Source organism: Hippopotamus amphibius, chromosome 5 (assembly GCF_030028045.1).
Source record: "Hippopotamus amphibius kiboko isolate mHipAmp2 chromosome 5, mHipAmp2.hap2, whole genome shotgun sequence".
Classification (NCBI taxonomy): domain Eukaryota; kingdom Metazoa; phylum Chordata; class Mammalia; order Artiodactyla; family Hippopotamidae; genus Hippopotamus; species Hippopotamus amphibius.
Genome location: NC_080190.1, coordinates 135,871,381 through 135,894,086, shown reverse-complemented (window position 1 = coordinate 135,894,086; position 22,706 = coordinate 135,871,381). Strand labels below are relative to the sequence as shown.

The following is a 22,706-nucleotide window of genomic DNA, read 5'->3' as shown; positions in this document are numbered from 1 at the left end:
TACTTGATACAAAGTAAAGTGATTATATTTTACACTAAGCTCTGACATTTTCTACGTACTAGATATCTATATAAAAATACCTTTTGGTCAGGAAAAACACCTTTGGATGACAAAATGTAGCTTGAAAGATGTTATATCAGTTCTGAGTTACGTAACTTTCTGACCCCAAATTATTGCTATTTTTGGAACTACACCAAATACATCATGTTATTAAGCGTGAGCAGCTTTGGAATGAAAACGTTAGTGTCACACAAAGTCATATTTCAAATTCCATGTATAAAGAATTATGTATCCTTTTTCAATGGATTAAGTGTAAATGGGAACCCTTGGTATTTATTATTCATTTATTAATTTGATACACACTTATCAAGCACCTATCATGTTCCATTAAAAGAGCTAAAAGCATGAATTCAAAGACACATAAAACAATTCTTGTTCTCAATAAAATCACAATCCAGCTTCTTTATTTTGTAGGAAGAATGAGGTCATCTACTCAAGTAACTCTTCTTGTTAGCTAGCTCACCTCTTTAAAGTCAAACATAAACTAACATTACAATCAGAGCAAAGATGATAATTCTTCCCTCTATCCTGTATTCTTGAAATTAATTGCATCATCTTAATAGTCAGTTTAATATAGAAGCTAAAGTAAAAGTTTCATTAATTCATTTGAGCAGATATCTTTAAACTATATGTTTACAAATAAGATAAAGATACCAAATGTTTCTAGAATATAATTGCATCCTGATATTCATAAACACAAGGCACTCATTGGTGGGCAAGATTGCTATCATTATTGTCATTCACATATAATCATTTACCAAAATCCCTTGGCAACTTTGGAGGAATTCTTGAAAAGTGACTTTCTATGGTGTATCATTTTAACATGAATGAAATATTATAAATGGTTGTTAAATCTTGATTTTTTAGCTCTTTTCCACCTCTAACACCTAATATTAAATCAGAGTAATCCTAAAAAAAGAAAAATAGGGCCCAAGGAATAGACCCCACACAGGCAACAAATCTAGGTTTTAATTCTAGCTATTTGTTGCCTCTGAAATACATTAGTCAGTTAATTTAAAATACCTTTAATGTCAGTCAAAAGGATAACACCCACTGAAACAGCTCACATAAGTATAAAGTCACTAGATGATTCAAAATGGCACATAAAACGTGTAGCCTTTCATTGTGAAAATGCCTAATCTTATAACAGCACCAGAGTCTGCATTCCTTTAATAGGAATTTTGTTACCATATTTCATATACCACAATCAGTAAGGATCTATCGTAGTAGATAGACTTAAGGTGAGAAGGTAATTAGATGACATACTTTTCCAGGTTCCCCCCACTTTTAAATTCCATGATAGAAAAGAAATACTAGATATAGTTTGCCCTGTAATTGTTGATCATTCTTATTCCACCCTGACTCTGACTGTATGACTTTATTCTCACGAGCTCCCTAAAATTTGCTGACTCCTTTCTCTAGCCACCTATAATTAAAGGTTTATACTTTCTTTTAGGGTCTCATTTTCTACACTGAATGGACCCATTGCCTCAATGAAGAAAATGCCCTTAAACACCCTTAAATGAACACCTTACCCTGGTTGGTACTGGCTCTGGCTATTGTAGTTTTGAATTATAAGTAGCTAATAAAACTGTTTACAGCTTAGCAGTTTTATGGAACAATGTAACCAAGAACATGATAACCACACTCCTTGTATAAAACATGTAGATGTCCGAAAGATAAGATCTGTAACCACAAGCTTCACTGCAGTTTTCTGTCTTCCCTATTTATAACATGCTGTGTCTGCTCATCCTTCCATCACCATACCTATCTATGTGGCTGCTGAAAGATCCACAGCTTCTCCTGTTTCTTCTTCTTTTGTTTCAGCCCCTTCACTTACGTTCTCATTCTCCATCTCTGTTTCAACCTTTTCCCCTGTCTCACCTGGAAAAGGAACCAAAGGCGATATTAAGAGACACTTGTTTAGCATTAACAGCAAAGTGCCCCACAGCTGGTTTCCAAGGGGCAGGCAGCTCTTGCTCTTAAGGTCTAAACAGTAAGTTTCTCTGGTGCTGTTAAGAAAGACAATTGCCCTGGGTCTCTCCGATCCTCAGAGTGGCTGATGTCACTTACCATTTCTGAGACTTGGCATTCTCTTACATAGAATCAGGATGCAGAATTACCCAAGAAATGACAGTAGAAAATATTACAAATAGAAAGTTTCATTTATATCTACATCAAAATGTGGTCTAGGGGTGCCCAGAAACCTGTCTTGTTTGGTCATTCTGGTGTTCAAAGGAAACAATCATTAAACTTTTAAAGAGTTTAAACATTTAAAAGCCTGGGGGGAGGGGGGACTTCCTGGTGGCTGGTGGCAAGGTGGTTAAGAATCTGCCTGCCAAAGCGGGGGACACAGGTTCAATCCCTGCTCCAGGAAGATCCCACATGCCATGGAGCAACTAAGCCCTTGCGCCACAACTATGGAGCGTGCACTCTAGAGCCTGTGAGCCACAACTATTGAGCTCGTGTGCCACAACTACTGAGCCCGTGTGCCTAGAGCCTGTGCTCCTCAACAAGAGAAGCCACCACAATGAGGATCCTGCATACCACAATGAAGAGCAGCACTCGCGACAACTACAGAAAGCCTGTGTGGAGCAATGAAGACCCAATGCAGGCAATAAATGAATGAATTAATTAATTTTTAAAAAAAGAAAAGAGAAGAAAAGAAAAAAGCCTGAGGGCCTTCCCTGGTGGTGCAGTGGTGCAGTGGTTAAGAACCTGTCTGCCAAGGCAGAGGACATGGGCTTAATCCCTGGTCTGGGAAGGTCCTACATGTCGCGGAGCAACTAAGCCCAGGCGCCACAACTACTGAGCTTGCACTCTAGAGCCCGAGAGCCACAACTACTGAGCCCACACGCCTAAAGCCCATGCTCCACAACAAGAGAAACCAACGCAGTGAGAAGCCCGCGTGCCACAAAGAAGAGTAGCCCCAGCTCACCACAACTAGAGAAAGCCCACATGCAGCAACAAAGACCCAACACAGCCAAAGATAAATAAATAAATAAATAATAATAAATAAAATTTTACAAAAATAAAAAAACAAAAGCCTGGGCAATGCACACACAAATGTTTCCCTACAAAGTCAGTTCGGGCAACACTGGCCCCCATGCTTTGAGTGAAGCCAAGAAGCTGATGCCTCTTTTGATAGGATCGTGCTCCTGTTCACCAAGGTCTCTGGGGCTCCCCACGACATTACATGTGTCCCTCACTTCACCCACTGTCATTATCCTAGGCCCTAAAGTCTCGAGTCTGCCAAACCTAATCTCACAAATATATGCTTTTACTTGTTTCTCCCATGTTAGTCCCAGAGCACTTTTATACACCTTCATTAAAGCACTTACATGAGTAGCCTGGTATTTTGTTTAAACTCTGACTTCTCCCCACCAGACGGTGAGCCCCTTGAGAACACGGACTGTCCTTACTCCTGCACCGAGCACCTAGCATGGGATCAGACACTCAAAAACTGCTGCATTAACAAATGGAAGAATTAAGAAACGGATGAATGTTTCACTTAATTATACCGTAGGGTGAAGCTAAAATTTACCAAAATGTAATTCCTGCCCCAGAAGAATATTTTTTTATTATAACTCCAATAAAGAACAGTATAGATACCATTTGCTTTATATTGGTAAAGTACATTTTTAAAAAACACCATTTGCTAAGACATAGCACATTTCTCTAGTCTTCTCATAAAGATAAAAAGACTGTAGGAGGCCAAGGGCAGACTGACAGTAGTTTTCTAAGGATAAAATTGCAAAGATGAAAATGACACTCTAAGAGGTATTTTTTGTGTGTTCTTTCATTAAAAAGTCAGTTTCTCCACTAAGCATCTTTACTTTGGATCCTTATACCCCACATGGAGCCTGATGAAGAGTGAACTTGGGAAAATTCAGAAATTTTAACATGCCTTTGATATTCCATTTTATTCAACAATGAAACTCTAGGTTAAAAATCTGGATGCTTTAGAAGGGATAGTTAGGGAGTTTGGGATCGACATGTACACACTGCTATATTTAAGATGGATAACCAGCAAGGACCTATTGTATACCACAGGGAACTCGGCTCAATGTTATGTTGCAGCCTGGATGGGAGGGGAGTTTGGGGGAAAATGGATACATGTGTATGTATGGCTGAGTCCCTTTGCTGTGCATCTGGAACTATCACAACATTGTTAATCGGCTATACTCCAATATAAAATAAAAAGTTAAAAGAAAAAAGAAAAAGAAAAAAAATTTTTGCTGGAAAGCCAAATGCCTGTTTTCCACGTATGGAACCCTGTTTGGTTTGGGCCACATGATCTTCAGCCACCTGCAGCTGAGACTACAGGGCCTGTGTGTTGGCCACCTCCTCCCCCTGGAGATGATCTCTTATGGAGCACGTCTAAACAACCTGAATCTGTGACAGCATCACTTTTACCTTCAATATGTTGGTCCCCTTCGTTAGCATGAATTTTCCCGACCATGTCTGCATTTGCCCCTGTCTCTAGAATTCCTGCTGGATGTTCCGTGCTTCCAACTATTCTTTCAGGTTGGATCTGCTCCATCTTTCCTGGACCTTCAAGAGTTTTATGGAGCAAATCATCCTTCACAGCTGTTTCCACAAGCTGACTTCTGTCTAATAGTTCTGGTGCTCTATTCCCTCTAGGCATCATCTCTGGAAGTTGGGACCGCACATCTTCTCCCAGTGTTTCCTGAAGTTGTTGCGCTTCCTCTGCTCCCACAGACTGACTTCCCTCTGATCCTTCCAGAGATTCATTCTCTTCAGGAACTGCTTCTACAGGTTGGGACTGCTCGTCTTCTCCCAATGTTTCTTGAAGTTGCTGCTTTTCAGATGTTTCCACGAGTTGACTTCCTTCCAATATTTCTGGAGATTCCGTCTCCTTGGGGACTGCTTCTCGGAGTTGGGACTGTTCATCCCCTCCCATGGCTTGTTGCGATTGTGGCTCTCTAGCTGCTTCCAGAGGTGGAATTTGCTCAGCTGTTCCTAGAGGTGTCGTCTCTCCAGCAGCTTGTGGATTCTCAGTACCTTCCACTGCTCCAGGAGAGTCCTTCTCTCCCGCTGTCCTCAAAGGCTGACTCTTGGCTTCTGCTCCTAAAAGTTCGGTCTCAGCATCTCCTTTAAAAGGCTGAGCCTCTGTCACTGCTTCCACGTCCTTCTTTTCTCCTGCTGCTGGAGTATCATCTTTGCCACCTGGCTTCAGTGGCCCAGGCTCCTTCAGTCCCTCCAGAGGCTGAGCTTCCTCTGTGGATCCTGGTGGGTCTGCAGCATCCTTTGCCAGGGACTGTTCACGGGGGGACTGAACCCCATTAGCTGTAGACACAGCTGAAATCTTGACCTTTTCTAATGGAGGAAGGCTTTCCTTTTGTACCTTGCCATAGAAAGCAGATTCTCTTCCCAGTGTAAGGGGCTTTGGTTGGACAAAGCAGGACTCACTTTCTTCTGTGGCTAAAAAATACATATTTGAAGTTACTTTTGATCATTCATTTGAAAAGGAAAAATACAAATTATTGTTTAGTTTCTTTCCTGAGAAAGTGTATTGCTATCAAGAAGTAGATTTAACAATTCAAGACTGGGTACAGTTGAGTACAGAGAGGCCATACCATGACCCTAACATGCCCTAAGTCAAATCTCTTTAGTGTTTTCAGCTCAAATACCTCATCTTAAACACGAAGGTCCCCCCAAATTACAGGTTTTTTTCCCATTTGCTCCTTGTGCACCTTCTCATGGCTCCTGTCCCATATTCTAATTTCCCTCTGTCCTGCGCTTTCTCCTCCTTAGGCTTAATAGAAGATTTTACAGCCCAAGAAGCAGTCCTTTGGCTGCTAGAGAGCTCTTACCTTCCCCCTAAAGCAGAATGGCCCTCAGTGAAAGGAAAAGGCCCCACGACACAGAAGCCCCACTAAGTAAAGACTAACATGTCTGGGAGAGAGCATGGCAGGCATGGTCCAGCCAGAGTTTCATTTCATTTGGGGGTCCTGGTTGGAAGAGAAATCAAGAGAGAATTGGGAAACATGCATTTTAATTCTGGCTCTTCCTCCAACTGACCTTGGGAAATTAGCTCCCAATAATCATGTCTGTAAAATGGCAGTGAATCTGTCTCTCCCACTTACATCAGTGTTGCAAGAGGCAACATAGAACATTAAACAATGAATGCAGAAGTGCTCTCTGGACAGTTTAAAAAAGCAATGTGGCAACATGTTTATACTCTTTGACCCAGTGAACTTACTTCTGGAAATTTATCCTGAAAGCGTAAACATCAGGAAAATGCTTTGGGGGAAAGTATACCATCCCAGTATTCTTTATAACAGCAAAATCTGGAAAATCACTTAAAAGTCTAATAATTTGGAGGAAAGATCAATAATCCATTGGGTGGAATATTATTGTACCATGAAAGAAAAAGATGATTATGAAGACCATATGCTAAAATAATAAAATAATTATATGTAATAAGTTAAAAAATCAGCACTTCCAGGGGGGTTAATCAAATAAAATAATGCATATAAAGTGTATATTAGAACAAGGTCTGCTGTACAATTAAGTGCTCAATAAGTTAGCTATCAATTTTATATACAGTATGATTACAGCAGTGTTGATCCCTAGAAGGGAGAAAGAGAGGAAAAGCAAACAGAGGAGGAGATACTGGAAGAAAATAAACCAGCATGTTAAAATGGGCCTCTAGGTGATATATTTCCTCCTCTACCTTTTTTTCCCAAAGATAATTTTTCTTCTTTTCTTGTCTCTTTTTCCCTAAGTTACTCCTGATCCCAGTTATATATGCATATAATTTAAAGAGTACCTGCTTATCTAATGTAAGTTAAGATATGGAACTAAGACTCTGGTCTCCTCTCCCATTTCCCTCCCTCTAGGGTCAAATTTAGCTGTTTGGGGGGGATATTTTTTTTCTATATATCTAAGTGAATTGCTACTTCATGTTTTTTTTAGTTTAGGCATTTCAATTAATTCCCATAATGGAAAATAAAGCTCTTTTTTCCCCACCTCCATCACCCTTCACCCTCTCCCTATATACATTCACATTTCCTTTCAATTCAGTAATTGCATATTAGTAATGATTTAAAATAGTAATCATGCTGTAATTTGGGTTAGATCGATATTCAGTTATATGTACACATAATGAATATGTCTGCTGTGAAGAACTGAGTCATGTAGTAAACTATTACTTGTGTAAACATTTTGTTTTGTTTTGTTCTTCCCCGAGTTAGTAACTGTCATGGATCTTCACTCCTTAGTTTATGTATTCTCATTAATTCAACTCACTGCTAACTGTCTCTCTTTTTAATACATTTATTCACATCAAATAGTCTCCCACCCTACCTCCAGGACTGTGTTTGAATCCCCCAGTGGAGAGGAATTAGAGCCCGAAGTGGGAGAAGCAGAGTTCAGATGGGATTTTGTGAGACACAGGGCACAAGCTATGGGCCCCAGGGTCCATGGGACAGAGCTGGGAGGAGAGCTGTCCTTCACCCTCTCCGGCCTCATCATGAACCTTCAAACTGATAGCACAGGAGGCAACTTAACAAAAGTGACTTCTCAGGTCTACAAAGAAATTCATTATGACAAGACAATTCATTTAGATACCACACAAAGGAGGTTTAGGTGATGGCTGTCTTAGGGAATTGACAAGGAAATGTATTATTATACTAATCATAGATGTCTGCCAAATTATATTTTCTAGTAAAATAGTTATTACAGTGATCAGTACTGTCAGTTAAATGAGACAAATGATTTTCATCTAGTTGTGCCGGCTGTGGGTGCATTCTGTTGTCATCATTCTTCTAGAGCAGAAAGCTTGAAGGAAAAAATGTGTTGACACACCCAAATCATAGCCACTTGATTTTATATTTTGAAAAATATATTATGCTATCAGGCTAAGTCAAGTTTTTCACCCCAAAACCAAAAGCTTTGTGAAAATTTATTTATACACAAAAGGTATATTTTAAGTTTACAAGGGATCTATCAATTTTTGCCATAACTAGAACATTTATGCCCATGACCACAGTATCAATTTTCATTCTTATATACTTTTCCTAATCTTACTGGCATACTTGAAGCAGGAAAATGTCCTCAACAGATAATATTCTCATATTACAACCTGAAAATAGTCAACCAAGCTGAGAAATGTTACAAAACAAGTCCCTGTCTCTAATATTTTTCTGAGGTAGCCCCAAAAGTTAAAACATCTTTAAAATTATCACCAGGGGGCTTCTCTGCTAGCACAGTGGTTAAGAACTTGCCTGCCCATGCAGGAGGCACAGGTTTGATCCCTAGTCCGGGAAGATCCCACATGCCACGGAGCAACTAAGCCCGAGAGCCACAACTACTGAGCCCACGCACTGCAACTACTGAAGCCCCTGAGCACTCCAAGGCCTGTGCTTCGCAACAAGAGAAGCCACCACAGTGAGAAGCTCACGCACCACAACAAAGAGTAGTCCCTGCTCACCACAAGTAGAGAAAGCCCAGTAGCAGCAACAAAGACCCAACGCAGCCAAAATAAATAGATAGATAGATAGATAGATAGATAGATAGATAGATAGATAGATAAATAAATACTAAAAAATAAAATGATCACCAAAAATTAGAGAAAACGCTAAAAGTGTAGTGACACTCATTTTGTAATTCATGTTGATTAACTGTGCTCTGTATTTTGGAGTTAATAACGCCTCACTAATCACTCAGGAGTTCTTTTTCCTACGTGACAGAAGAGAGTAATCTGCTCTAAAAGGGAGGACCGAGATCTTACGATCTTGAAAATGACACTTCTAATGTGCTGGGTTTGAACCCTGGTTCTTCCATTTACTAGGCTTAAGCCTCTCTGCGCCCCAGTTTCATCACCTGCAGAGTGGGAAGGGAAGTGGTCAAGCTGTTGTGAGGAATACATGAGTTAACACCTGGAAAACACCAGCACAGCGACTGGCACCCCCTGAGCGCCAATCAAATTAGCCACCGAAAGCGTTACTCTTCACTTGCCGGCCCTAGCAAGGAAGAGACTGTGGTGGACACACAGAAAAAGAAGGTAATTCCATTCATCCTAATACCGGTACCTTTCTCTGAGCCTATTCAGAAAAGAAGAAAGATCACAGTCAACAAATGAAAAGGGTTGGAACACAAACAGTTGTTTCAAACCATCTCTCAGAGAACACAATACTAAAGACTACACTGACCACAAAACTTGCTGTCTTATCCTTCAGAATGTGTTTACCCCCAGCTGCTGAGAGAAGTACAATTTGGGATCCATCTGGCCTCCTTCCTCTTCAGCTGGAGCAGGCATTCCAGACTGTTCTGATGTTGAGTGGGAACCCTCACCCCTTCCTTTATTTAACTGTGCATCCAGGCAAGCTACCAAACTCTCTGGACCTCAGTTTCCTTATCTATCAAATGGGGATATTATCTTTGCCTTTCAGGCTTGTTAGGATAATTTATAATTCTGAGGTGATATGTGTGCAATTACCCAACATGGTATGTATCATGAGAAGGTACTCAGCAAACAGGGACACAGCTAATGGCTCTGCACGTTTCTCACTGCCCTGGCGGGGGTGGGGGTGCTGTCCTCCTGAAGGCTCAAGGGAGAGATGAACTCCAGCCTGTGTGCCCCAGCAAGGCTGCATGCACCGAGGGTGTGAAGGGCAGCGTTTTCTAATTTCATAAAGGTCCTCTGTGGGCTAGCAGTGGCCCTGCCAATAAATTATAGCTCATTTAGCAACAGAAAGAATGAACTGCAACATTAAACAGCTTGGATAAACAGCCCCCTAAACACTGTAAAATTGTCACTGTTGACCTATAAAATTTGTTGTTACTATAGTAAGTTTTAAATCATGATTGTTGACAGATAATGCAGTATTCATGTCAGTCATGATGTGACCAGACTTGACTGGCATTTATAGAGGCCACTGTTTGCTTTTACATAAACGAATATGTTTCACTCTGTTGGCTTTGATTTCATTTATTCATCAAGTATTGATCAAGTGCCTACTATACGCCAGCTCTGGGCTAAGCACAAGGGTTACAGCAGTTAACAAGGAAGATCTGGTCTTTGCCATCTTAGACTTTACTGTCTGCAAGTAAATTCAAATAACAGCTACTTTCCTTATTAAGCACAACTTGGTACCTATGCACGACCTCTTGCCCAAGGATCTCCATACTCTGTCCACATGGTTTTGTGAATTCCCAACATAACTCCTTGAGGTAGAAGGTTCTACATCATTTCTTCTAGCACTCTAACTTGAAAAGCAGTGAGATCTTTTGTTCACAAACAGGAAACATCCGATGCCTAACGTGTATTATTATGTAATAAGTATTGTGGACAGAGGCATTGTTTCCACATCCGAAGTTGTTTAAGGATATGTCTGTTTTCTGAACCCTACATTTCATCAAATCATACACTGCTCTGGGCTTAATCCGTTGACGCTCGTCATCTCTCTTGACTCTGTTGTAAGTTGACCCGTGCACAAATTTGTTGTGACAGCTGAACCAACAGAACTCTTGCTGCAAGCACCGTTGTGATAGGCACACAAAGAAATTAAATACTAGGCAACATTACAGAAAGGATTAGAACCAGAGCTAACATACCTGAAATTCACATTATGGTGGAAGCTTTTCTACTTGGTTCATTACCCTAATCAAAAATGAAAAGTTTCTAGCCAGCAAAGAGAAAAACTTGAGGTCAATATTTTCTATTCCATGGCTAGGACACATCAGCCATCCCAAACACCTCATCGGATCATCTGCTGAGTTTTCTAGAGAATCAATGAGAAAGGAGATTTTCCCCTGCTGCCACCATATCTAGGCTCTGGTAGCTTTTGAGCTTTGTGAACCAGGGATGCAGCATGAGTCTGCTCTAAAGGAAGAGTCCACTCATCTTCTCATTTTCTTTCTTTGCTTTCTCCTCAATTCTATTCCATCACTTATCCATCCATACAACAAATATTTGTGGAGCTAATAGTGGGGCTATTCTAGATGTTTTTTGCTCTTTTCCCTCATCAAAGTATGTAAAGATAACGTCCTTCTGTGCCTTGACACAAATGCGAATTCCCAAGGGTGTGTTCTATCAGGCAATACATGTTAAAAAAAGGCACTCGTTTTGAAGAGCGGTGAACTTACACAATATTCCATGTAACTGGAGTATGAAACCATTAGCCAAAAAAATCCTACAGAGGGCAAATAAAAATCAGAAAAACCACTTTTCATTTTTTAGTAGAACTACCTGAATTTATGTATCTGAAATTAGTTTTGATATCACAAGGTAAATGTAATAAAGTTTAAAGGTAAATCTGGGACTTCCTTGGTGGTCCCAGGCTATTAAGAATTCACCTCCCAATGCAGGATAGACCAGTTCAATCCCTGCTTAGGGAAGTAAGGTCCCACGTGCCACAGAGCAACTAAGCCTGCATGCCACAACTACTGAGCCCACACATCCTGGAGCCCACACGCCACCACTAGAGAGAAGCCCGCGTGTGGCAACAAAGATCCCTATGCCGCAAATAAGACCCAACACAGCCAAAAGTAAATAAATAAATAAATAAATAAAATATATTTTTTAAGAGTTTGAAGGTAAATCTAATTTTGAAATTTAACTACAGAGAAACAAGAACATGTAGTTGGAAATATACTTCTGGAATACTTAATAAGTACACGTGGAGATGTGGGACTTCCGCCGAGGGGAGAGGTTGACATTAAAGAGCTACAAAGCCAGTCATCAAGCCATGACAGTCACCTCCTTCAGATACGACTTTCCAGTTTCATTTTCTTTGGTTTCTTGTAGACTCCCATAAGATAAACTCTTATTTCATAAAATATATTTTAAAGTGCTTGCATGAAGGGATTAATTAGGAGAGACTAAAGTGGATGACCAGGACTTCCCTGGTGGTGCAGTGGTTAAGAATCCGCCTGCCAATGTAGGGGACACAGGTTTGAGCCCTGGGCCAGGAAGATCCCACATGCTGCGGAGCAACTAAGCCTGTGCCCAAGTGCTGCAACTACTGAAGCCTGCTCACCTAGAGCCTGTGCTCCACAGCAAGAGAAGCCACTGCCCTGAGAAGCCTGCACACGGCAACGAAGAATAGCCCCAATCACCACAACTAGAGAAAGCCCACACGTAGCAAAGAAGACCCAACAAAAAATAAATTAAAAAATAATAAAAATAAAGTGTGTGACAGACACACAGAACTGATGGGTGTGGGTGTCCCGTGTTCTCCAGAGGCAAAGCTGCCCCCATCTTCAAACATCGGGTATGGTCTCCATCTTCATGCTAGCATGCCATAGCAGTACAAGAGATGAGGTGAGTATACTGCTTCAGCAACGAAGCAAGGGCCAGAGTTGGTCTAAGTGAGCTCCACACCGGGGAGCAAGATTGTTCTCAAGCTTCTTCATGTCACAGAACTGGCTGGGTTTGCTAAGCCTTCACCTCAACTAGGCCAAGGCAAAGAGGCTGGGCTTCCCTAGTGGTGCAGTGGTTAAGAATCCGCCAATACAGGGGACACGGGTTCGATTCCTGGGCCGGGAAGATCCCACATGCTGCAGAGCAACTAAGGCCATGCGCCACAACTACTGAGCCCACGTGCCACAACTACCGAAGCCCACGTGCCTAGAGCCCATGCTCCACAACAAGAGAAGCCACCACAATGAGAAACCCATGGACCGCAACGAAGAGTAGCTCCTGCTAGCTGCAACTAGAGAAAATCCCATGTGCAACAATGAAGACCCAATGCGGCCAAAAACCAAACCAAACCAAACCAAAACAAAACGACAAAGAGGTCTTCTAATTTCTCATCTGAAATGAAGGTTAATACCTGCTGTGCCTTGCCCTCTAAGAGCTGTGAACAAGTGGCTCCGCTGATGCTCACATTGGTGGCTGTTCTCCCGGCTCAGCCACTGTGTCTGTGCCTGACTCCATCAGGGTGCAGTGTACAAAGATGCCTGTGGCCAAGAGCAGGTGTGTGTGCTGGAGAAGAGAGTGTTCCCATTAGCAGTTAGCAAATCTGTGGTTGAGGTGGAATACTTAAATTTTGCAACAGAGCAGTCAGAGTCACACCAGACATTTGGACCTCAAGTCTGGGTGGTTAGTGCACCCTGAGAGCGCCCAGAAAGAGCAGTGGGCAGACCAAGTAGGATTGTGAGCCCAGGTCTTTCAGCGGACCGCTGCTACTCCTCTCTCAGGTTAGGGATCCACATGCAATTCAGATGACTTTGCTGCCATAATTAGTACAGATCACATTAAGGAAAGTGAAAGGTTTTCTTTCCCAGAATGAAAAGCCACTTGTAACAAAGCAGGCCTATGCACTTTGAGGTCAGCATTGGGCTTCTGGCACAGACACTTGAAAATTAAATTGAATGAGTGTCTCTTCTTCATAAAGCAGAGTATTAAAAAGGCTTTGATCTAGGAAGCAGCAGGAATCATGGAACATTTCAATAAGATTAGAATATAAAACAAACATCTACCCTCAGCCTCTTCAAGCTTGAGAGTCCCCAAAAAGAATATTAGAGAAGTTTAGGAGACAGTGGTAAGTCATGCTGAGAACACATATCCTTGATATGAGGTGATGAGAAGGGTCCTTTACCTCTGCCATCTTCCTCCCCCAAACCTATAACCCCAGTTTCATCATAAGAAAAACAACAGACAAGTATCAATTGAAGACAGTCTAGAAAGTATTGACCAATACTCCTCAAAACTGTCAAGGTCATCAGAAATCTGAGAAACTCTCACAGTCAAGAGGAGCCTAAGGGGACATGACCATGACACCTAAATGTAACGTGGTGGATGGGATCCTGGAACAGAAACAGGACATTAAAGAAAGATGAAGGAAATCTAAATAAAGTATGGACTTGGGTTATAATAATGTAACAAGCTTGTTCATTGCTTGTGACAAATGTACCCTATTAATGTAAAATGCTAATAATAGGGGAAAGTGGATGCAGAGTATATGGGAACTTTCTGTACTATCTTCATAATTTTTCTGTAAATCTAAAACTATTCTAAAATCAAGTCTATTTTTTAAAAATTATAGTAGCAAAAGTACAAGAGCAAGTAACCTAGCAAAATAAGCTCTAGAAGCCTTAGAAAAATGTTCATAAAATGTGGGCTATTTGCATAACCACTTTTGTGATTTTTGAATACTTTTGTACCACTTGTACTACTACCGACAGTATTTTTGTCATTTTCCTTTAACACATTTACTAAAAAGCAAAAAAGATCAGAAAATCAACAAATTCAGATCTAGAACTTGATCTTGTGGGAAAAACCAAAACTAGATCTTGGAAAAGCAATAAAAAGTGAGATTTGCTAAAATTGATATTAATGACAGATAATTTTTATTGAGGACTTATTAGACAATACTCTAAGCCAGGAGTCAGCAAGTTTTTACTTTAAAGGGACAGATAGTAAATATTTTCAGCTTTGCCTGGCACAGGGTCATTATTGCAACTACTCAACTCTGTCATCTGTCATTGTAGTAAGAAAGCAGGCTTAGACCATGTGAAAGTGAATGGGCATGTCTGTGTTCCAATAAAACTTTATTTACAGAAACAGGTGGTGGGCTGGTTTGGCCAGCAGACCAGTTTGCCAACCCCTGTTGTAGGCAATATTCAGGCTACCTTCCAGGTACGTTACACATATTAACTCATTTATTCCTCAGAAGAACTCTATGAAATAGGAACTGTTGTTAATCCTATTTTACAGATGACATCACTGAGGCATAAAGAAATTGAGTGGCTCAAAGTCACACAACTAATAAATGATCCTGAACCAGGATTTGAACCCAGACAGTCTAATTCCGAGCCCACATTTTAAATCAGAACTCTATACTATCTCTTAGCATGTCGAAATTCTCTCTCACATATGCCCCCCACCTCTCCCTCTCTTTCAGGGACACACACACACACACACACAGACACACACACATTAAAGGTGTACAGGTGATCACAGCCTCTCCTAACCATGTAGTCTGTAAAGGCTACTCCAGGGCAAACAAAGGAAAAGGAAATTAGCCAAAAGAAACTACGTGGTTCCTATCAATCTTAGGAAAATGGAAAAGGGTTAAAGAATAAGTAGGGGGAGAAGTTCCTTATCATTACCAATGACAGTGAGAAAGAAGCAGGGAGGGCGGTCTGGGGAGGACATTTCAACAGAGGTCCTCGCCAGGATGGCTGAGGGCACATGTTCTCTCAGTAAGAGACACTACTAGTGAAAGCCATAGAGCTGTTGGAATGCCTAGCCCAGGGCTTCTGATCTCTTCAATGTCAGGGCACACGTGGAATATGGTATTTGTCCAGCAGACGGGGCAGATGGAAGAAGCTGCACCCGGAGGGCTCGGACTGTCCCGACCCTGCCCTGCTGCCTTAGAGGCTGGGAGGAAGGTTGGCACACTGGATCCCATGCTCACAGGCTGGGAACCTCTGATACGTACAACACAGGGACAAATACATTTCTGTGACCAAGAATAAACTAGAGCAGCATTAGCCGGGCCAGGCTGAGAAGACAGATGAAGCAGGGCAATCTGCAAAGGGTGGAATGTTCTCATCCTGCAGGGATGCTTTAGGACTAGGTTTTAAAGAAAAGCTGCTTGGTGAAGAGAGCAGAAAGGGCCTTTTCACTGAGTATAAAGACAAACACATTACAGGCTTGAGAAAGTATTGTCCCCGAAAGAGTGTCCTGGTGAAGGGAGCAGACAATTAATTGATAGAAAAAAAATACATCATTTGATGGTACATCCTTATGACTGTAGGGGAAGGAAGCAGATCACAAGGGCCTTTCTTTTAGTGGAGAGGAAGCGGGTCTATCATTGACCCTTGAGGGTCTGGGCATGGGGGGACCTGGAGGAGAAGAATCTGGAACACCCACAAAGGAGCCAGCGGAGGCTGTGGGCTCAGGTCATAGAGAAGGCTTGTTGAGCAGCCTCTTAACCAGGAGGCATTTCAATCTTTAGCCTGTGAAGTCAAGTTCATTTTATGCTTATCTGTCTTAGATGATGTTAACTGGTACTATTTTGGTGAGCACTTTGAATTATACTGTCCTGGCCATAGAGTAGATTGTATGTAAATGAAATGTGACTTTCGATGACCTGGAAAGTAGATAGGGCAGAGATGTCATGGTGCTTCTTGCATTTTTTTACATCTTGACTTTCCTCCTTGATGTTCAGTTGGACCTGTCACTTATCTAAATGGGCCTAAAGTGAATTTGCGCATCTCAAAGCATGTAAAGCCATACTGATTTGAAAGTCAAGACGCATTTGGTATGAATAAAAAGCATGTTATCAGCCCTTGGGGTCTTATTAGAAAAGCCAGGCTGGAGAACAGACCGCAAGGACTGTTGAGTGTGTCGTCTGAGAAAAGAGGGTCATCCCTCTTGGGTGGGATGTGACACAGCCACGCAGTCACATCACCAGAGCCCAGTCCAGTTATCCTGGGGACCCCACAGCCCCTTGGGCCCTTCCATGGAGAAGAAAATGGTGTCAGCTGAACTTGACCTCATGACACCCTTTCTTTTCTCCATCTCCAATGACCACCCTTGTTTCTGAACACGCTAGTATCACCTGACTTATTTCACCCGCCTTCATGAAGCATAACGCCCATGGCGTTTTAGCTGTGAAAAACAATGTGGGGTATTTTCGTTTGGGTTTTGGGGGTCCCCCCTCAATCTTCATCCTTAAAGGACAAAGTTCTGACACTCTTGAATATACACAAAAGAATGAACTCTAGGGCCTGATGGCAATTCCCAAGGAAGGGTTTAAGGAATGTGAACAACAGCAACAGCTCCCGGGGCAGTAAAGAAGCTTCTGAGGCCATCATGGTACTTTTCTGACATTAACACTCACTTGGAGAACTATATTCTGATATTTCGCTTTAAAAAAACAAAATCATTACCTGTACTACCTACACTTATATACACTTGGATTCAAAGCCTGGCCAAGTTTGACGTGTTTTTTAATCAGGTTTGGTGAGCCTTTCAGTAACTCTCACAAGTATTAGGTTTTTATTTTAAACTTGATGTTGTAAAAGATTAACACAAAAGTGAATGTGTAAATGTGAGCTGGGACGTGTGGCAACTTTACAGAAGAATGATCTCACAGAACACAATAAAGCTTTGTTTTGCTGTGTTGATCTTTTCCTGCATGACTAGGAGAGTCTCTTCATAACCCAGCCCTGTCTTCTCAAGACCATCTCGGCCAATGTTATATTCCAGTCTTTGTTGTTCCGTGGGTCCTGATGCCTACTCTCCCTCTGCTTTTCTCAGTAGTACTCTCATCCCCCCAAATCCCCATCTCTGTCAGTCCATCCATTTACCCAACCACCCACTCAGCAGACATGGATTGCTTTTCTCCTACGTGGACAACCATATGATGAGTTCTAGCAGAACCAGGACTGGACCCAGATGGGACTGGAGTTTGTGAAAAGAACAAGAGCTTCGGAGGCACACATATGGGGTTTAAGCCCCAGCTCCATCACTTACTAGCTCAGGGACCTTGGGCAAGTTACTTATCCTCCCTAAGCTGCAGTTTCCTAGCTGTATTTGATGAAACTAAGACTCTTAAGGGGATTACATGAGATTATGGGCTAAACTCTCTGGAACCAAGTGGGTGCTGCTATCTTGTCTCCTGATTTCTGCTTCATGCCCATGTTTTGATGCAGCTGCGCTAATGTCAAAAGCTTTCCATTTTAGAAAAAGATGTATTATGTTGTTGATGAGAGTGTGATTTGGTGCAACCCTTATAGAAAGCACTTGGGCAGTTAGCTCTCAAAATTATAAATGTGCATATCCTTTGACCTAGTAATGCCAATTCTGGGAAATGGTCTTACAGTTATGCCTGCACACTTTCAGAATGATGTATGTGTAGAGGAATTCATTGCAGCCTTGTTTGCAATGGAAAAGACTGGAAACAAATCAAACATCCCTCACTGGGGGTTTGCTTAAATACATTACAAAATGGATTCTTGAACAAGGGTAAAAAAAGGAGAGAGAAGTTCTCTATATTATAGAGAGATTACAGAAAGAGCTCCATATCTTTAGGTGAAAAAAACAAGGTGAAGAATAATGGGTATAATACACTATATTTTAAGAATAAAGATGGGAGAGGGAAATAATATTTGCAATGTATAAAGAAACTTTGGAAGAATCTACAAAAAAAGTCACCTAATAAAAGTATTTACCCATGGCTGTGATCAGAACTAAGCAGATGGTGGGGCTGGGTGGAAGGTATACTTTTCACTGTATGCATTTTTCAAATGTTTTCAACTTTATAAAGCATGTACATAGTTCTTATATTCCATTATAAATAGCTGTATGTAATAATTAGGCCCACCACAAAGACTTACTGAGCATTCTCTGTGCCAAGCTCTAGAGGTGGCACAAAGACATATAAGACTCAGTCCAGAGACTTCTAGCACTTGAATGAAAGAAATCCCATTAATATAATATGTGTATGCAAGAAAAGCCTATAAAACTCATTTTAATGTTAATGATGTTTGTTCTTTAATTACAAAGGAGAAGTGTTTGTCTACTTAGGACTGAAATGTCTCTGTGTGAAAATATTGGTTGATGACTGAGGGTATTTCTACAGTACAAAGATCAATTCACATAACTGTGAAATTCAAATCTCATCCTATTACCTAGGCAGTGTGGACTCCAAGCAGCTAGTGAGAGTTCAGGTAAGAACAAACACATGATTACAGCTGTCAGTGGAAATGTACATATTAACCTAGCAATGAATTCGTCAATAATTACCATCTGTTTACTCTGTCCACACTGGTGCTTAAGCTATAAAATCTCAGGAAGAAGTCTGGCAGAATTGGATGGCATTTATATCAGGAAAGAGTGGAACAATAATTACACCTAGAAGCAGGGGGCTGGTAGCACAGGGAGGAAGGTTCGGATGCCAAAGGCCTGGAAACCTTTGGATTCATTAATATCTGTGAAGTCAACAAAATCTTTGTGTTCAGATTCATCAGCTCCTCAAGGCACTGGAAAGAACAAAAATTGTCCTAATATGTAGAACATGCTTCCACAAACACAAGAAATTCCCAACTCAATCTGTCTAGTTGTCTTTTTGGAAAGAAAAACCTCTTTCCTCACATATTTTAGGGCATTCAGGAAAAATCTATGCATGACTACCATGTACCAGGTCCTGTTCTGCACTTTGAGTAGCACTGGATAATTATTTACATGAGATGCCAGTCTCCACCTCTGTCCCTGTCCCCTGGCCCCCACATCTCTTTCCCTAGTGAGTCATCTTTGGAGGTGATGGAAAGCAGCTCAGTGGGATTCGTGCCTGATGGGTCAGAGCAAATGTCTGCATGTGATCAATACCACCATACAAGACTCCATATTTTAGTGTTACATGATTTTAGAGCTGTAAGAGATCTGAGAGGTAATCCAGTTCAACCCATTATTTTATGATGCTTTTGCTTCTAGGCTAATACTGCATTATGTATAACAGTTCCCAAGTCAGTTACAGAACATTGTTAGGCAGAACTCTCCAAACACAACTCCAGTCTACAGGCTAGTTGATTTATTTTAGCTTTAACTCATGGAGTTCTACAGTTGATACTGTGAATTTTAAAAGAATCTCTTATGATATGATTATCTGTATCTCTATGGCAGGGCACCGGAAACTTCTCTACATCTATGTAGCTGCTGAAAATACCTCTAAGGCTAAATGTCCTCCAAATATTCCTAGTTTAAACTTGGGAGCAAATATAAACTTCATATTTTACTGACTTTTATTTAGGGATATTTTACTTGTGATATTTATTATATTTATGTCATATTAATATATTATGTGCATGTATTATAATATTTACATAATAAACTCTAATATTAAATGTATTAAATTATAATAAATATTCTCTTGTACTTTATTATATTTCTTTTGTTGGTTGCATAGCGGATGACCACACACCAAATGGGGATCCAGAGTGATTTGAGACAAAAACAGATTTAAATCTAGTTATCACAAACTGGTTTAAGGAGAAAAAGAACAGATAAAAGGTCATGCTCTAGAATCAGAGTACCTGAGTTCAAAGCCCAGGTCTGACTCTTAAGGAGCCCTGCAACTTTGGACAAATTATTTACTCTTCTCTAAAAATGGGGATAATCACAATACTTAGTCAAAGCCTTGTTATAAGGATTAAATGAAGTAATTCACTCAATAATCATGGGCCAAGCACTGTTAAGCACTGGGGGTACAGTGTGTAAATGCATGTAAGGGACATTTAATAACCTTGGACTGTTTTTATCTGAAAGCACATACACACAGGCTTAGGGTTGTATAGAGAATTTAAAGAAGTTCTGAGCTACAGAAACAGGAATGAATTATTTATGGGGCTTCCAAGACCATGGAGTTGAAATGTTGATGAACATACAATAGTATCCAATTACAAGAGAGTACTGTCTAATTGAGGATCAGAAGCAAAATACACCTGTTGATTGATTCACGATGTGTGTTGAGCGATTTATGCAGTGCATTAATTAATTTTCTACCCACTAAAACTGGTTGTCAGTTGTTTTAACATTTATTTCAAAACAACATCCGCAAAGACTGAGACCAGCAATGAAAGCATGAATAAAAAATGAAACAGTGTGACTCATGTGGATGGTTATTTATATTGGCGATAAAATGTTTTTTAAAACAAGGTTATTCATTATGTCCTGAAAGGATTAAAAAAATCTCTTCCATCTGTTGGACACTTTTGTCTCTCCCCAAGAGTAACATTCCTTACAAGTTTTTATTAGTTAAAAAAATCTACAATGATGATCTAGTGCTCTGCTTTTTAAACAAGGATGCTACTCCTAGGCTATCTGGGGGCATGGCAAAGGATAAGAAAAAAATAAGATGGTATACCGTCCTGAAGCATCAGTTTTTCCTACTAAAACCAACAAGGATTTACCATGGAACAGAATGCAAAATCCACCTGATTTCATAAAATAAAATATAAACCATCAAAGAAATTGTTCCTTACCCTAGCCTCTTGAGCAGGTTTGGGCAACAGAGGCTTTCATCTCTTTAGGAGAAACGTTAGCAAGCCCTGTATGTTAGGAATGAATTTTTCCATCTCTTCACATTGTTGTCAGTGACCAGGGGTTTGGAATGACTTTTATACGGGGCTTTAAATATTTGGCCTATTTCTAAACTTTTTACTGCTTTCTGTTATCCACGAAGCTAAAAATAAATTATCATACACCACAAAAATGACTGCAACACGACCCATTTCTGACTAGAGGCAGTATCTGAGCTTTGAAACAGCATTCCTGAAAACCCTGTGCTCCCCACTACAAAATCAGAAAGATCTTTCTGTGTTATTGGAACAATACAAGTTGCTAAAAGAAAACTTGTGAAAAGGAATTAACCAGAGTATAAAATTTCCCATAAAGTTAGCTTTGAGGAAGACTGTAAATTAACTTGAAGGAATTTGCTTAACCTTTAGACCTTTGTCCAAAACATCAGCCACTCAAAATCTAAGAAGTGAGTCTGCCATAAAACTCAGTCATTCTCTAGTTCATAGATCTTCTATTCGTTTCACAGCACTTATCACTATCAGAAACTATCCTAATCATTTGTTTAGCTTGTTTTGTTGTCATTCAACCTCAATCCCCAAGAGAAGGGTCACTTACACTGAAAATATTCAGCATCTAGCCAAGCACCTGGCTGTTATAGAGTAGACACTCAGAATATGTGATAAATTTCTATATAAGATTCAGTGAAGACCACTTTTTTTTTTATCACATGCATATTCGTCAAGAAATACTTAAGCCAAGGATAGAGGAAAGGGTATCTGACCTCTTTAAAAGTGCAGGAATCTATTCGATGGAGTGAATGCCCATCTGTAGAGTAATCTGAAATCTCGTACGTTTAAGAGATTAACGGCAGTTATCTTTAGTTTAGGAAACTCCGCATCAGTTTAAGAGAACGCAGTGCCTGACCACGTTAGGGGCTCAAGGCGAACTCCCCGCGCGGGCGCGTGGGGCAGCGTGTGCGGCGGAGCGCACGGGGACCGCCGCATCCCGGGGCACAGCGGCGCCGCTCCGGGTCCCACTCGCCTCCTCAGGGAGGAGCTGCCCACTGCCGGGCCGGGTGGGCACGATCGCTCCTGTAGGACCCCCGGGGAGCAAACGCACCCGAAGCCTGACGCCTGGGAGGGGGTGGGGCCGGGTACCCTGCTCACCGCTGCGGAGCCTGCTGCCTTCGCCGGCCTTGTTGAGGGCGCTACTGGAGCAGCCCATCGCGGGCAGGCGGGCGCCCGGCCGGCGAGGGCGGCCACCTGTCCCAGCCCCGCGAGGGCTTGCGTCCCCGAGTCCGGATCCGGCGCGAACCGCGCCCGCAGGAGAAGTTCCTCCAACTCGGTGTGGCCGGCTCCCGCGGCTGCAGAGCGCAGGCGCGCAGCGGGGCGCTGGGTGGGGGCGCGCACCTGGAGAGGAAAGGGAGCTGCTCTCGCTGCGGGAAGGAGCCAGCGAGCGGACAGCAAGGACGCAGAAGAGGACAGAGGCAAGGAAGGAGCCAGGTAGGGAGAAGGTGGAGAGGGTGGTAAAGGCAGAGAGGAAAAAGGCCTCTGAAGCAGGGATAGGGGTGATGTCAGGCAGAGAGGGCGAAGGGCTGGGAGGGCTCATCTGAATCATCACTAAATAGCTGGGGAAGGGAGGAGGC

General features: G+C 41.5%; 1 protein-coding gene across 1 annotated transcript; it reads right to left on the bottom strand.

Annotated features, from left to right (window-relative positions):
* Positions 1 to 1,784: 1,784 nt before the first annotated feature.
* On the bottom strand, positions 1,785 to 22,285 carry ERICH5 (glutamate rich 5). Its single transcript, XM_057737333.1, has 2 exons — positions 22,228 to 22,285; positions 1,785 to 1,944 (listed from the first exon to the last, which is right to left on the bottom strand). Exons 1-2 carry the CDS (start codon positions 22,283 to 22,285, stop codon positions 1,832 to 1,834), a joined length of 171 nt encoding a protein of 56 aa, XP_057593316.1. The 3' UTR covers positions 1,785 to 1,831.
* Between the last annotated feature and the right edge of the window lie 421 nt (positions 22,286 to 22,706).

Coding starts and splice junctions, on each gene's coding strand:
- ERICH5 (XM_057737333.1), bottom strand. CDS start 22,285: ATGGGCTGCTCCAGTAGCGCCCTCAACAAGGCCGGCGAAGGCAGCAGG. Junction 1,945..22,227: donor AGGCAGCAGGCTCCGCAGCG/GTGAGCAGGGTA, acceptor TTCCTTTTCCAG/GTGAGACAGGGGAAAAGGTT.